The sequence below is a fragment of the Botryllus schlosseri genome, chromosome 15 (genome assembly GCF_051294905.1).
Source record: "Botryllus schlosseri isolate E-star chromosome 15, Bs_hap1, whole genome shotgun sequence".
Lineage (NCBI taxonomy): Eukaryota > Metazoa > Chordata > Ascidiacea > Stolidobranchia > Styelidae > Botryllus > Botryllus schlosseri.
Genome location: NC_137250.1, coordinates 3837540 through 3853820, shown reverse-complemented (window position 1 = coordinate 3853820; position 16281 = coordinate 3837540). Strand labels below are relative to the sequence as shown.

The following is a 16281-nucleotide window of genomic DNA, read 5'->3' as shown; positions in this document are numbered from 1 at the left end:
TGCTGAATGGAGACGCAATGATCACTCGTGCATCTGCTTTCTGACTAGGAATTCGTTCGGAGGCAGCGATACATTGTTTGTGATTTCGGATGGGTCAAACGAATCACTGGTGTTATGATTCATGATATCAAGGCCGTTATAAAGGCAATGAAGGGCATGTCGAAGTAATTTTGTCTACGATGTCGCAGCTCATGTAATTGGTAACCATATCGAAAACGTGAAGAAGAATGCAATCACGTGAATAAAGGATTAGTATTGATTAAGTAGTTGTCACGTAATATTGATATTCAAATATACCTGATAATTAGGGCTAGTTTTTGTAACTTCTGCAACTTTTTTTCAGCTTCCGGCAGCTTCCTAAATACTCATAGGTTACGTAGTATGATGTTTTAAGCTGTTTGGATTGATCATATATTGCAACCTTTGCCACTTTTATCCATTTTTTCCTGCACTTTTTTACAACTTTTTCGATTTTTCATGAAATATGTTGCAACTTTTTCCAATTTTTCATGCAACATTTTGCAACTTTTTTCGATTTTTCATGCAGCATTTCGCAACTTTTTTCGATTACTCATACAACTAACTTTTCACTAGAAACATTTGGCACTATATGTAAATAGATCGTTTGATTATTTCACTTTCGTTCCAATTTGAGGTCCTTTATGATTTGACTTACATGAAGGCTAAACTGCCGAAAATTATATTTTCACTGGGTCCTTTTTTTCAGGCTATTGATTTTGTTGAAGTCGCCAACACTGCATTCTACCATAGTCACTTGGATACGGATCGATTAAAGTGTCTCATACCCTAATAATTTCAAGGAACTTTTCCATAAATGCAACTTTTTAGTGCAACTTTTGTGAAAAATAAAGGCAACTTGCCGCGGATTTCATTGCTACAAAAACTTGCCCTAATGGTAATTTTCGGCCGTCACTCGTCTTGCTGCTAACACAGAATTAACTAAAATACCTTGTTCATATCAATCCTCTACTAGTTGCTGCAGATGCCTATGACAAATGTCAGCCTAAATATTCGAGCTTTTTTCAATACGAATTTATTATTATTAAACGTTATCGATATATCCCAGTAGAGAAGTTCAGTATGTGTTTATATAGACCACCTTTTACGCTGGGTTTATATACACACTATGTCACTTCATGTTATACATGCTCAGCTCACCATCATTGTTTTTCGCGTATTCATTGACAATTGTACTTGCGATCAACGCCAGACCTGCACCGGATAAAGTGATCGCCAGCAGCAACCGTCGGCCAACACGGTCCATGACAAGGGTACACACCACGTAGGAGAGTATTTCCAATATGCCGGCTGAACAGATGAGTGGCAACATCAGGCAGAGGGTCAATATGACGGATTGACAATCCTTGCTAGGCAAGAGTGCAAATTGTGGTAGCAGGGTTTAATTTTCAAAGTACACTGTAAAAAATAAACCGTGTATTCAACGTGTTTTTTGCATGTTTTTTCCAATAACACGTTAAACGACGGAAAACGCCGACGTGTTTTTGAAATAAACAAGTTTAAAACCGAAAACGCGACGTGTTTTCCCATTAATCAAGTTCAAAACTGAAACGCAACATGTTTTTTACATTCTATGTTAAGACCATGCAACTACCAAATATATTGGTTGAATATATAAAAACCAAAGATAACTATGATGAGCACCAGACGGACACGAAAATAGTGTCAGGGACGCGGATTCTGCGCAATATTGATACAGTGGGACCAGATTCGGATTGTATTGCACCAATTGGAACGCAAGATAATTGCTAATCCTATCGCTGACGATCCGAGCACTCAAATTAAAAAAAGTTGAGCTTATTTATAAGCTACTGTCGCATTGATTCCGAAAATATACATTAAAATCTTATCGGGGCAATGGAACCCCCTCGAAATGCACCCCAAAAGTCTGCAAATCGGCATTGTTCTGAACAATCGCAACAACGCAAAGGCCGTTGTTATGGTGATTGTGCTGCATCGCTGCACGATGTCGATTTTCAGATTTTGAAGGCTAATTCGGGTTAGTTCCATTGTCCTAATGAAATTTTAATGTATTATTTTCAGAATCAGCGTGACGGTAGCTTTCAAATAAGATCAACTTTATTTAATTTGAGGGTTCGGGTCTTCAGCTATTGATAACCGATCATGCTGCGTTCAGATTGCTGAGCACTTCAGTAGTCAATTCCTCACGGCGAGCAAGGGTGATGATGGGTGGTGCGAATCTATGCGTAGGTTAGTTATCTATAAAAAAAGACATTTGAGTATTGGTCTTGATTGGTTGAAATACTGAGGCATAATTTCAGTTCACAGCTCACACGATTTCCGAATCCGTGGTTGGAAAACAGGAAATTTTAGTTCACGGTCCTCGATTTCAGTATCCGTCGTGATTGGTTGCAGAACGACGGTAAAATTTCAGTTCACCACTCACACTATTTCACGATCCGACGTGATTGGTTAAAAAAACGGAAGTTCTACTTCACTGCTCACGTGATTGCCGTATGCGTTACGATTGGTTTGAAAAACTTTCAGTGCCGGGAAGCCACTTCCATCGGCGATCACTACGCGGCCAGAAAAGTTGGCGAACTGAGTGTAGAGTTTATTACCGGCTGACGGTTATTGATCGTATTTGTCCAGTTAGTAGAGGATGCATTTCAGATCAGTTTTCATCGGGGACAGTGTTTCCGATTCATATGCGCGCCTACGGGGTGTGCATAGTTGGTGTGCTGCATTTAACTGCAGTACGGTAACGTGTGGCGTGTGGAGGCAGCATATCGTTTAGCACTTACCAGCTTCAGAGTGCATACGGTAACCAGTCGATTACAGTATATCATGTTGGGGAATGTCTTAGCTTAACTATGTAAATAATGAACCTAAGAAAGTTGAGCCAGTTGATATATTAGGAGGATGTGTATACCATGCCAATATGTTGCATTTTGTCAAATGCAAGATATGGAGGGACAAGTTTGCTCTGTAAAATTATGTGACAAATACGGCAAAAAAGAATTCATGTTGTCAATCAGGATCAAGATGGTACAATATTTTTCTATGAAGATTTTGACGGGCACTGTCACATTTGTGGTATCCTCAAGTCAGGCTTTGGGCGATATTAACACTGTTATTCCTGTGAGGCTATGACAGAAACCGGTTTCCTTTGTGTATTACAACCTGGTGAAATATTTTACCAGAGACTCCATAATTTACCGGTATACTGTATTGGTAAATTACAGTATGGTGAGCAATGTTCCCTCTAATTTTTGACGAGTCTGCGCACACTCACGAACTCACTGCGCAGACCCTTGGACAACAGTGCGTGAAGACTAAAAAAAGGTCATCATATCGGATTTTTTGTGCGCAGAGACCGTGTTAGCACTGCGCATTTGTGCATGTGAGGGAACATTGATGGTGAGATGGCTACATTAGACTGCATCATAGAATATGTTTCAAAGTTTAATAGTGAACTATATGCCGATAGAGAAGAGTACCGGTAATTAAAATTGCGTAATTTTGAACATGACGTTCTATTTTTCAGATTCATCAGACTGGTTAGCGATTTAGTACTCTTGTGCTATTTAATATGAAAATGCTGATCATCCATGGTAATATTAGAAAGGTGATCACAGTTGATCACCTATCTGAGATTTATGATGTTGTGAGATGTGCAGCTCGTAGTACCATCTAGGACAGAAAATTCACTACGGAATATTACGACAAGTCGCTTGAATTGAACGGCGATTTTTATGAATTGTCTGCCAAAGATATGGGACAATATGACTGGTTTGACGATGGAAGTGAGTAATTATATTCTATGCATGTCAACAGAATTATTGTCGTAAAGCGATGATCATGGTAATCATACTGTACTAAAATTATCTTGTCTTGTTCGATATCTGTAATAGAAACGAATATAGATTTTTAGCCAAAATCACGCCGTGTTATGCAGGGCTTTAGAGCAGCCGCAAATTTAAACTGCTCCTGCTCTAGCTGCTGCTCCGGCTCTGAAATTATCGCATTGGCCTGTCTATATCAGGGGTGGCCAACCCGTGGGCCAAATATGGCCAGCGAGAGGGTTTTGCGTGACCCGTGAGCTAATTTCCTATTATATTATCGAAAATGAATTGCTCAGATTGTGAACTTGCAATGCCAACAAAAAATTACAATTCTGGCTGCGACACTTGGATGTTGATGACTAAAATATCAGTTCCGACGCATTGGCAGATCCAGGGTTCAGTCACCTTTTCAGTAAGTCGTCGTACATTATAATAAAGTAAAATAGCAGCGAAATTTTTCTTCACGCTTTGCGTTATTAATTTTCGCACGATTTCTTGCTTGGTAGCCTACCCCCTACTGAAAACGAAAAAAACGCCTATTTTATCCGATTGAGTCTAACTGTATTCGCAATTACGGGAGAAAGTCTTTTCGCGTTTGCGCTCGCATAAAGATCGTCAATGGTGAAATGGCGATATCGATGTGGCCAGACGCCAAATAGTCGTGTCCTTGCAAACTGAGTCTAGCGGACGGTATACAATAGACCCGCAATACTCGAGTAATAATATTATTGACCTTGTTTATTTATAAATTTCGAAAATTTTATTCGCTTGGCGTGGCTAGTGGACCGCGAACTCGCTCGTCAATTGCGTGTGGCCCTTCAGCCGAAAAGGTTGGCCATTCCTGGTCTATATAGATTACTAATCTACCATAGGTTAGTACTTTTTTGCTTCCCGAATAGAATATGTTGGAATATGTTGATATGAACTTCTTCAACGAATATCTGATGTTCTCCAAGGGTGATTTTATTTTTATCTAAAAACCGAAGATTTTGACCGATAAAATCTGACATTCTGACAATTTTGACATTTTTAACCCTATAATTCTTAATTTTGATGAAATTGTGATCTCGTATATGTAAATTGCCTGTTTTCCCCCATTACCTTGGAATTTTAGGCTACTGCTTATCTTCATTTCTGGTTGGAACTGTCTGTTCTTACGAAATAGTTAGGCCTAAAAAAACTTTTGCTCTTTCTGCAATAAATTGACTCGCTATTACCGGCAAGCTGATAATTCGCTGGGCTTTAATGAAGATATTTATTACAGAGTCAACCTGCATCGGTATATTCTCCAGAAGACGAGCGCAGCATCGAGGTACAGCAAAAAGCAATAAGTGTCAAGTGGGCGAAAAGACTACGTGACAAGAAAAGATTCAGGTTAGGATGAAAAGAACATTTGAAACGTGTCATGAGGCCATTTTGAATGGGATATCAACACAAAGTCTGTTCGAGATTTAGCCGATGTTGATCGATGCGCATTGGGCAGGTATAAAGCAGTGTTGGGATCAAGTCACTGATAATGACATCCCCTTACCACGTTCATGCAATAGGCTAGTCCTACAACGTATGCAATGCATGCACCAATTATTGACGATTATTATCAATGTGTAATATCATACAGCAGGGGCGGCATTACATTCCAATTTTTCAATGTTGGTGACACACATCTCAGAAGTTTGTCCAAACTTAATCCAAACCTTACTTCAACTATGCCACATTGCAGGGATCATGGAAAGACAAGCTCTGCAACAAGTTGAGGGAATGGAGAAGACACCATGAAAAAGAAGTTCTCGTCTTAAACTTGGAATAGCAGAAGCATGGACGCTGCGGCAAACGGAAATCTCAGCAGCTTGTGGAAAAATCTAGTCAACGCTGCAAGAATTCTCGAGTCACAACATACAATGTGAGCATTTTAGTATCTTGCTTTCTTGATCTAGATATCCTCAATATGAATATTTTGATATGATACTGATAACGCCAACAGACAATGTTACGTCTAATTTTTCTCGTGTCTGTGCGCATGCGAGCAGCTTAGAAGGAACATTGGCAGGAAGTAGCACCTTGCACCGATAACCGGTCATGTTTTGATTCGGATCTATTTTGTCCTACAGAGTCAACATGTATACTCTCCACAGACGACGAGCGCAGCATCGAGATACATCAAAACGCAATAAGAGGCAAGTGGAGAATACCTCACAAGGAAACGATTCTGGACAGGATGAAAAGAACATTCGAATCGCGTCGCGGGGCCATTCTGAATGGGATGTCAACACAGTCTGCTGTAGATTTACCCGATCTTGATCGATGCGCATTGGGTACCGTAGGTATAAAGCAGTGTTATGATCAAGTCACTGACGGCACACTCCCTCGGCATTTGTGGCATGCGCAATCATTTTTCATGACACAACAAATTACATATATATTATAACTAGGGCCATTTTTATATGACTTTATTTTTTGGAAAATATGAATTTATGTGAAAATGGTGTAGTTTTACATGCAAATATCGGCACTGACGGAACTAAAGAGTAAAACCTATGCAACAACAGTTATACACGTCCATTTTTTATTCTAAATCACTGTTGCAGTACAGTAGTAGTGTGAAATGTTAAAGTCTTTGAAGTTACGATTCGGACGTAAAATGACTTTGGTAAGGAAAGTGAGAGCTCCACAAATGCTGATGTGGGTGGCCACTTCTGCAGGGGTGCATAAAGCGCTGGTGAAATGTCTTGTATTTGCAGCTCCATTATTTGGTAAACCTCGTTTTTGTCCAATCGCTTCTTAATGTAAATTTTGAGCTTTATGACCTAATCAGGAAAATGTGACTTCATAGCTTTAATATAGCTCAAAGGGATACGGTTTTGTGTTGAAATTGATTTCACGACTTGCTGATGCATAGAACGAAATATGGCTTTGAATGGCCCTAATTATTACCATGGGTTAGCAAAAAGTGAAGTCAGTTTTCAAAATGTATAAAACTCGTCAGTGACCTAAAGATACTTTTTAAATTAACATACATTGTTCTTTTTGGGCAGATTGTAGTTTTCTTGAATTTTTTAATCGCACATACTTCCAGACGTAGACATTTCTTCCTTAGATATAAAGGCGACCAACCCTCGGCCTGCAAGGCGATTCTAGAAATTGATTATAATATTTATTAGTACTCGCAGAAATATTGTCAGCGGTGAAACCTTTGCACAACGCGATGTACGCAGCCTCGCCGCAACCTTGATATTTTTATGTCCAAGCTTGGAATATTCCTTGTCAAATGAGCCCAGAGGTATACAAAGGCGACCTGCAACTCCTTGCAGGACATGACTGCACACTTGCTTGTCGTAACATAATTGTCATCGAATTTGCTGCGTAGTAATATATGTCATGTTTTCACCCTTGCCCAACCGTGTTACCTCCTGTCGGATGACTGAAAATCTTTATCAACATTAGAGGGGCCCGCGCAAGGTTTCAAAGTCGCTGATTTACTTTACGACGTCGCAGTCGTGTCAAAACATACATTGAGTTAATTTCTGACACTTCTCGTTCAGGTCGTCAAAAACTGGGGTGGATGGTCGGGATCCCAACGATCTTCAATTCTTCAATGACAACTATGGCAGCTTCCTGTTTGTTGACAAAGTAAGTTGTTTGGTGTATGTGAAAGCATTATGTCACTGTGTTGTGGACACAAGCAAATCGCATGGCTCACTGCCATCAGGCTACATCATTCACATCATACAAAAAAGGCAATTTATGGAACTATTAACACTGTATTGCTGTATTAACACTGTATTTGATAAAAATTGGTATCTCGACAGGTCACTGTAAATCGAAAGAATGATGTAATCCAATATCAGTGAGTAACGAGATTTTCCCGTGTCCATGCTACTGTAGGACACTATGGTGAAATTGTCACTAGTCTATGGCGTCCAATCAAAGAAGATGATGTGAAACCAATATTGGCCCCTCCTATTTCACTTAAAAAGTTGCAGTGTTACGACTGATGCTAAAATCATTCCACTCTGGGTACCATTATGCTCGCTCGATATCCTTGAAAGCACCATCATGTACGATCGTTTTCTTACCTCTTTGCATGGCCCTGACTCGCGCGGTAATGACTTATTAGGTAGGCTTACCATATTTTGGAAATCTAAAAAGAGGACACTTTTTCGCTCAGAGCTCCAATCACCGTTTTTCACTCCGAAATACCCGCCATAGAGTCACTTCTGTGCTAATTTACGGCATATCACTCGCATTTCGCTCTAAATGTGACCTAAATTTTCAAAAAAGAGGACAAAATCTCAAAAAAGAGGACAAAAGGGCGTCCTCCGAGGACACTTTTAAAAAAGTCAAGAAAGAGGACAAATCCTATTGAAAGAGGACGCATGATAACCCTATTATTAGGCCTCACACTCAACTCAATTCTTAATCTCAGACCACATCGATAGTACTAAGCTAATATCATTTTTATTTATCAGGAGCCAAAGAATTATATCCGACGATCAAGTACAATACGATCCTGAATGAATGGAAAGTTCTCTTCTATGGCAAAGTTATCAAAGGGGTCAGAAGCTTCCATCATGCTATGGCCATAATACTGGCAATATACTGGCTGTTCAACATCAAGTTCGCTCCATCAGCCTCTAATTGATGGTCCGTCGTCACGAACTCTCCTTCGAAACTTCCGAACGTTAAGTACACTGCGGCTGTCTCGAAACTTTGTAACGTTAGGTAGACTTTGGCTGTTCGTAGTAAATTAATTTGAATAATTCACCAAGGACAGGTCAACATTTTTAGCCGTTATAATTCTTGTGTCATTGCATTAGGTACTCGGCGCCTTTCACTGTGACAATTTGTAATAACTTAATTAATCGAGGACCGGTCAATGTTTCAAGCCGGTATATTAATTCTTGTTTCATTACATACGTTTCGAAACTTTCTAACGTTAGGTGTGGCTGACTGTGGCTGTTCATTGTAATTTATTTGATTAATTTATTGAGGACGGGTCAATGATTTTAGCCGTTATTATAATTCTGGTTTCATTACATATGTCCAAAACTTCAAAACATTAGGTACTAGGCGGCTTACACTGTGGCTTTTTGTAGTAAATTAATTCATTGATGACGGGTCAATATTTTTAGCTGTTGTTGTAACAATTCTTCTTTCATTGTATAAATTCCAAAACTTCTTAACGTTAGGCTCTCTGCGGCTTACACTGTGGCTTTTTGTAGTAAATTAATTAATTTATGAGGGGCCAATATTTTTAGCCGTTGTTGTAAGAATTTTTCTTTCATTGCATAAGTTTCAAAACTTCTTAACGTTAGGTACTCTTCGGCCTGCTCTGTGGCTTTTTGTAGTAAATTAATTGATTGATGACGGGCCAATGTTTTCAGCCGTTGTTGTAATAATTTTTCATTCATTGCATAAGTTTCAAAACTTCTTAACGTTAGGCACTCTTGCGGCTTACACTGTGGCTTTTTGTAGTAAATTAATTCATTGATGACGGGCCAATATTTTTAGCCGTTGTTGTAATAATTCTTCATTCATTGCATAAGTTCCAAAACTTCTTAACGTTAGGCACTCTGCGGCTCACACTGTGGCTTTTTGTAGTAAATTAATTCATTGATGACGGGCCAATATTTTTAGCCATTGTTGTATATAACTCTTCTTTCATTGCATAAGTTCCAAAACTTCTTAACGTTCGGTACTCTTCGACTTACACTGTGGCTGTTAGTAGTAAATTAATTGCGCCATGACATGTCAATATTTTTAGCGTCAATATTTTTAGCCGTTATAGTAATTCTTATTTCATTACATATTATCCGAAACTCTCGCCATTTCAGAATTTTTCTTGTTTTGATGCATTTGTTCTCAATATACCATCATTTGATCCAACACTGAATTGCTTGTTTTAATTCATATCCTGGCTACAGATTTTGTGCCAGTCGGTCCAAGGTGAAAGGTCAATTGAAGTCTCAGGTCAGACGTGTTTTCGAGATTACATGATGGGCAGAAACATGTTAGGCAACAGGTGGAACCGAACCTGTCGTATGGTTTTACATGATGGACATGTATTAAGAGGTACCAGGTGTAAACATGTCTATGGACACCTTTATTTTTTACAGTGTACGTTGATTGAATTGAGTTGTACGAACAGGTTACATCTATTTTCTTTAAAAATAGCAAATACTTTTCAAAAATGACATATAAATTCAACATTTAATATAATATAACACCTTGCGACTCTATTTTACCCTCGGGCTGCCATATTTTGGAATCATGAAAGGAGGAGGGGACTTTTATCAAATCGTAAAAGTTGGTTTACCGAAATTGAAAATATCTGATTTTGAAATATTTACTGGAGATCTTGTTCTGTTGACTGAGAAAAACGGTCATCGACTTGGACCTCCGCAATACGTATTTCGCTTCATTTATGCCGATTTTCAATTTATCCAGTCCATTAGCCTAGCTTTAAAGGAGGACGAATTTTAAAAAAGGAGAACATTTAGGCGTCCACTGAGGACATTTTTCATTTCCTGAAAAAGGAGAACAATTCCTCCTAAAGCAGGACATATGGTAACCCTAACTTTGCCCTTCATTGACAACTGTCTTGTTAGCAAGCGCCACATGCGGATACGCCAAAACACTGAGACCGATTGCGGTCCATTAAAACTCGAGTTGCATTCGTTTCAAACATAATTTAGACAGTGTTTTAAACAAATGTATTTAAAAAAAAAAATTTGAACGCTGTCTAGTTATGCCATAATTGTGTAAATACGTCCGCAAAAACATGCAGTATGCGCCTACGGACGATTTGCACCCAGCATATTCAACGTATAAGATGTAGGGTGGGTGGAACCCCCGAAATCGTCGTCGGTTCAACATTTTTTTAGATATAGATCATTGGTAGGGAATTGGTGTTCTGGTGATGATGACCGCCGACCGTAAAAATGCTGCATTACGATATAGTCCTGATTGAAGATATTTTTGGTTTGTTAATGACATGGATCGGAAGCCCTTTTCGTCGAAGGAGCCATATTTACCCTATATTTTATATTTTCAATGCCAACGACTGTGACGTTATAATTGAATATTCGTGACGTCATGGCTACAAAAACACAATGAAAAGCATGATTTAAACAAGGACCTTGTTTTAAAGATGTTAGCTTTAAATTGATTTTTGTTTTAAATGCAACCCTAATTACAACTGATATGATATACATGTTCTGTACATTTGGACGTGTGTAAGAGTCTAAACAAGGTAAGACTTCTTCGCGGGAATGATCTGCCGCTGTGGATGGGATGTTAGGAATCGGAATTTTGCAACGTAAACCACTGCTAACTGACAAAAAGAAGGCAAAGTCATCGAAGCGCATTGAAGAAGCGATAGATTTCTGAAGAAAAGTCAAAAGTCCATCAATATAGGGTTTCAGCACCGATTCAATGGAATAATACGGAATACGGAAATATACCTCCGATCAAGATGATAGTTCTACAACTCACCGTAAATGTTGTTTAAAAATATGTTTCCAGCAAACGATCCGGCGTTGAGAGATACACCATAATATACCATACTGTTTACAAACCTGTAACACGAAATTTGTTCGGAACAGTGGTATTCTATTCGCTCTAAGCTCCTCATATTTAGAACAGTATTAAATTGTATTGATACATCACTCTTGACGACACGATCGAACACACGCTTAAGGCATAAACACGGTAAACAAAAACTATAACCGACACCTTTGCATCACAATCAAACGATAGCGAGATCGACCATCACGCTTCATTTAATTACCGATTTCATTTTCTATGATATGGTTGAAATTGCAAGTAATGATATTTAGCCTTGTGAAAGTACAATTTTTGCATTGTAATCAATTTCACTTATTATATTTCTCGAGGAATATGGTACGATATTTCTCCTTATCAATGGATACGAGTTAAGCTGCACAAACAACACGAAAAGTTTGTTATTTCACAAAAAATACGTACCAACTAAACGCGACTTTCAAAGTTAATAGTCGTATAACTCCACTTCGAAACAAATCGATGGTTGAGTAACCATTTGTTGTATCAGAAGATTCCTGAAGAAAGAGGTCAGGGATTATCGCGGATACATCTTCCTGTAAAACAGTAATATTTCGATAGCTTTACCTTCGACGAAATGCACTCTGTTTCTTTCCAAAATTCTTCATTCACCTTCACTTTATTAAATCTGGCCATTAACTTGGTGACCTGCAATGAAATATACATATTTATAAAAGTTTTATGTTGAGCAGCGGTAGGGAGCCAGAAAATAGTAGGCCTACTGCATTTTTCATGTGGCCCACGACAAAACCTTAAAAAAGTTTTTACAATTATAATTTTTGAATGGATTTATTATCAATTGATGATAATTGAACTTCATGATGCGAAATACTATACGTAAAACCACTTTCCATATTTGTGACGCAGTCACTTGAATGCCTGTTCTTGCAGCCGGGTCCTCACTGATAGTTCAAAGCAGTGTTTCCTAACCATTTGGTCAGCGCCCCCTGGAGTAGATTTAGATTTCAATGGTCAGGTGCGATATGGGGGCGCTGGGATTTCCTTGCGAAATTCATTCACTCATTCATTGCAAACAAAATTTATCAATGATCCAAATTTTTTGTCACGTCCGTTTCCAATTTTTTTTATTAGAATTTTGATTTGATCGCGAGGCTAGTTCATCGTTAATTAATCGAGTGGTCGTCATGCGCGATTCCAGCGCGAAATATGCCCAATAATCAAGTCCGAACCTAAACAAATCGACCGGATTCGGAACCAGTGTTGTGATCAAGTCACTACCTTCGAGTCACGAGTCATCTCGAGTCATTGCACATTTTGACTCGATTCAAATACAAGTCGATCTATTCTCGAGGTGACTCGGGTTAGGTCAAGTAAAGTCAAGTCACGAGTCAAGTCAGCATTCAAGTCAAATTGAATGTTCGAAGTAGGAGTGATAATACAAAGTAATTACATTTTGCTGGGTGAAAGACGGATTAATTCGCCATTTATCTTGAATGAAATAACTAATACAAAGATGAATATGCATGCAAAAAGACGTTGTATCGCTCAAGCGCACGTAGAACTGCTAATAAAATACGTGAGTATAACTGCATAGCTACCTGCTACAGTTTGTTATTTTCAGTCAAAATAAAGGACCGAATACGAAGTCTTGAGAAGTTGCAACAAATTGATATGGTACAATACAATACCCATCTACACATCCGTGAGAATAGAAAAGCATAACTTTATTCATTCGATATAAATTATACAAGAGGATTGGTAAATGTGAGCACTACGCAATGTAAGGAATGTGCCGTCTAAGAAACAGAGATTAGTTGGTATTAGATAAATCTACTACTACTACGACAACGTAAGCTATGATCGCTTCGTTTGCGGTCAATTAATTTGTGATGTAAAATGGAGGATTAGTGAAATGTGCACTCAGTGAATGACTTGGTGCTCTCACAAATGACACCGACATAGCGCGAATAATCCGAACATACACAGGATAAGGTGATTTAATCAACACCGTTTACTTGATGACTTTAAATTGACTAGTAAATTTTGCTTCGAGTCCCGAATTAATCCACATTTCTGAAGCGCCGAGTCAAGTCAAGTCATTTTTGCAAAGTAACTCGAGTCAAATCGAGTCATACGCAAAAGACTCGAATCATTCCATCACTACTTGTACCTCTACCCCATCGTCTTTAGTACAGTACTTAAATTTTGTGGGCACCAAACCATGGAACTATCCGAAAGCGGCGCTTGGAAAAAAATGTTAACAACGACTGGCAATGAAACCAAATTTTGTTATGATATATTGTGATTTTGAGCTTTGTCACGCATAAGAATCTTGTAGAATCTAAGTACAGCACGATTTTTGATCAAGCTTATTCATTTGGGTCAAATTATTCGTAACATGAAAATTCGCTCTAACGACGGATTTACGATAATTCACTATTACTGCGCTATATTCACTTTACATACTTTCATAAAATTACTGTTTATCAATTACCAATTACATATTTTTAATAAATTACCTTTTTCCCTTGTTTATCCCGACCGGTTGCAAATAACCATCGTGCAGATTCCGGAACTATAAGCACAACAACCAACAGAGGAAGGGATAAGACCAGCATTCCCCACTTGAGAAAGAAAACATTGTGAGAGATATTGCCATGGGGGGAGCACAGGCGTTATTACTTGCATCTCATGCCAGTCCCGATAAAAATATGCGATTGCTGACCACATCATATAACCCATCGCAAAACTGACTTGGTACATCATACCAGTAAAAGTCCTCCATTTCTTACCGACAATCTCCATTCCTACATGAAAACATTAGGGTACCTATGATTGTTTAGTTAGATACCGTAGAGCAGTAGTTCTCAACCGGTGTGCCGGGGCACACTAGTGTGACAATTGGACTGCTCAGGTGGCCGTGAGATAATGTGGTAAACAAGGTCGAAGTAGGCTACAACAACAATTGAAGAAATCTAAATGCTGAGCGTTGCATAATCGACACAATGCATAATACACAATCAGATAGGTGGATAACGAAACAATCAGTTAGAGTGTCTCAATCTGGCATCACCGTCAGCCTAATGTCGGTGTTCGATCTTTATCTTTCTGTTGTTACGCTTCCTACCTCCTTTCATTCTCTTCCTGGGATTGGTAGTGATCTTCTTTTTTTTTATAGCGAAGAGGATGTAAGCACAGCGACGCATGAGAAGAGAATCTCAGATAAAAATTCAACGTTTCGTATCTTCCTATTGCCAATAAACAAGCCGCGGCCTCCACCGTTAATGGCGGTGATACGCTCATTCGCAGACATAGGTTCATTTTACACCAGACCGCTACTGCTCATTATGATTCCCGAGATGCACACTTTCACTCCAGACTTTTATGTAATACACCACTATGCAGATCGGAGGGGGAGAAAGAGCCTGGATAAAATCCTCCGACACTTGGGAAGCGATTCTGGATTCGAACACGCGAGCCATTTGTGTTGCAGTGGTGCAATGTACGCTACTATAACTACTGCCCCTATTCGAATTGCTATGGGGTGCCACGAACTTTCCTATGAGAGGGTGCCGCTAAGTCGAAAAGGTTGAGAACCACTGGCGTAGGGCGTGCTTTGCTATCTTACCGTGAGTAAAAATCGGGATGTTCATTCCTATTACGAGGATTCCTTGAAAAAATCGCGTGGCGATGAAAAACTCCATCGATGGACTCATCGCAACAGCTACCATTACGAGTAACATCCCAACGGTACAAAAGATAGATGTTCGCTTACGGCCATACCTGCATGAAGGTGACCATAAGCGGTATTCTATGAAATCGGAAAAGACCTCAACCTTGTCAGACGGCAAATTTCGTTGTGCAAAATTCAGTCATAAGAACGGTACAAATTCATTGAAAAGATCGTTTCGGCATAGCAAAATTTGAAAAGTAAAAATGCAGTACATGACTTATGAAAATGTCCAACTGTAATGCAAGGAGACAAAGCCTACGGCTTTGCAACGAAACAACTGAATATTTGCCATGCATACAATCTGTTACATGTAGATTAATGGAAAGAAAGTAGGCCTATATGTAACAGGATACCGATCGCAAAACCAAAATAACGTCCTTCAGCATTGTGTAAAATGACCTCGCTAGACAGAAGAATATGCCTCGATTAACGTTTTAGGGCCAGCAATACTGGAACGCATACCGGTGCAATTGAAATCGTTCATACTTCAGTCACGAAACGAACCATTTCTTGCTGCTAAAATAATTTAATGTAGGCTTTAACAGCGGTTCTTAAACTTTTTCACCGCGACCGATTTCTAAGCCTTATTGGCATCTCACGACCCCAGCCACACATATCGATACAATGTATTTTATGTTAGTATACTCCGTTATAACGGGCATGTATAAAATAGAGAAGGTGCAGACAACCAGCTGCAGGCAACGCGTTTACATGCAACATGTATGATTCACGCAATTTCAAATTGGGGTTCATTATATTTTTGCGTTCCTTATTCGTACTGCGGGACTCAGATTGAAACGATTGGACATATCAATATCCCCTAACCAGGGTTGCAACCAAGTCACAACGTTCTGAGTCACTAGTCAATCTCACAGTTATAGTTTTGACAATTCACCAACGAGTCAAGTCCGAGTCCAAGTCAATGAGTAGAGGGTTAAGTCTGAGTCGTAGTGATGTCACTCGAGTCCGAATTCAAGTCATTGTGTTCACTGTTCGGTTTTGAGTTCAATTCGGTTCAACCCACTTTTTCAGCTGTACTAGAGTGATAGAGAATAGCTCGCATTCATAACATCGTAATTTTTCTCAGTCCCAAAAGTTTCTTGCCACATTTCCTAAGTGTTTGGGACTGATAGACGAAATACCAATGATGTGGCGACATTACTA

General features: G+C 39.0%; 2 protein-coding genes across 6 annotated transcripts in view; one reads left to right on the top strand and one right to left on the bottom strand.

Moving 5' to 3' along the window:
• The window catches only part of LOC145456986 (organic cation transporter protein-like), a 45251-nt gene that overhangs the window by 4021 nt on the left and 24949 nt on the right, over positions 1–16281 (bottom strand). Inside the window, exons 5-11 of the mRNA XM_080335136.1 lie at positions 15013–15167; positions 14067–14191; positions 13904–14008; positions 11991–12071; positions 11829–11920; positions 11337–11419; positions 1180–1329 (exon numbers count right to left, since the gene is read on the bottom strand). Of these exons, the coding sequence (XP_080191262.1) occupies positions 1180–1329; positions 11337–11419; positions 11829–11920; positions 11991–12071; positions 13904–14008; positions 14067–14191; positions 15013–15167 (791 nt within the window). The remainder of the gene's footprint in view (positions 1–1179; positions 1330–11336; positions 11420–11828; positions 11921–11990; positions 12072–13903; positions 14009–14066; positions 14192–15012; positions 15168–16281) is intronic.
• On the top strand, positions 1425–8453 carry LOC145456992 (uncharacterized). Of its 5 annotated transcripts, none has more exons than XM_080335147.1 (6): positions 1425–3806; positions 5110–5219; positions 5566–5745; positions 5978–6166; positions 7385–7472; positions 8312–8453. In XM_080335147.1, exons 4-6 carry the CDS (start codon positions 6061–6063, stop codon positions 8358–8360), a joined length of 243 nt encoding a protein of 80 aa, XP_080191273.1. In that variant the 5' UTR covers positions 1425–3806; positions 5110–5219; positions 5566–5745; positions 5978–6060; the 3' UTR covers positions 8361–8453. The 5 variants fall into 5 exon arrangements, 4 of the variants coding, with proteins under 4 accessions (XP_080191273.1, XP_080191272.1, XP_080191270.1 ...); XM_080335146.1 differs by having other exon boundaries at positions 5954–6166; XR_013920749.1 differs by lacking the exon at positions 1425–3806 and having other exon boundaries at positions 5209–5328; positions 5954–6166.

Excerpts from the sequence above, each read along its gene's own strand:
- LOC145456992 (XM_080335143.1), top strand. The coding sequence starts at position 3,756 with ATGAATTGTCTGCCAAAGATATGGGACAATATGACTGGTTTGACGATG. Across the intron at positions 3,807-5,109 it reads TGACTGGTTTGACGATGGAA|AGTCAACCTGCATCGGTATA; the intron begins GTGAGTAATTAT and ends TATTTATTACAG. Across the intron at positions 5,220-7,384 it reads CGTGACAAGAAAAGATTCAG|GTCGTCAAAAACTGGGGTGG; the intron begins GTTAGGATGAAA and ends CTTCTCGTTCAG.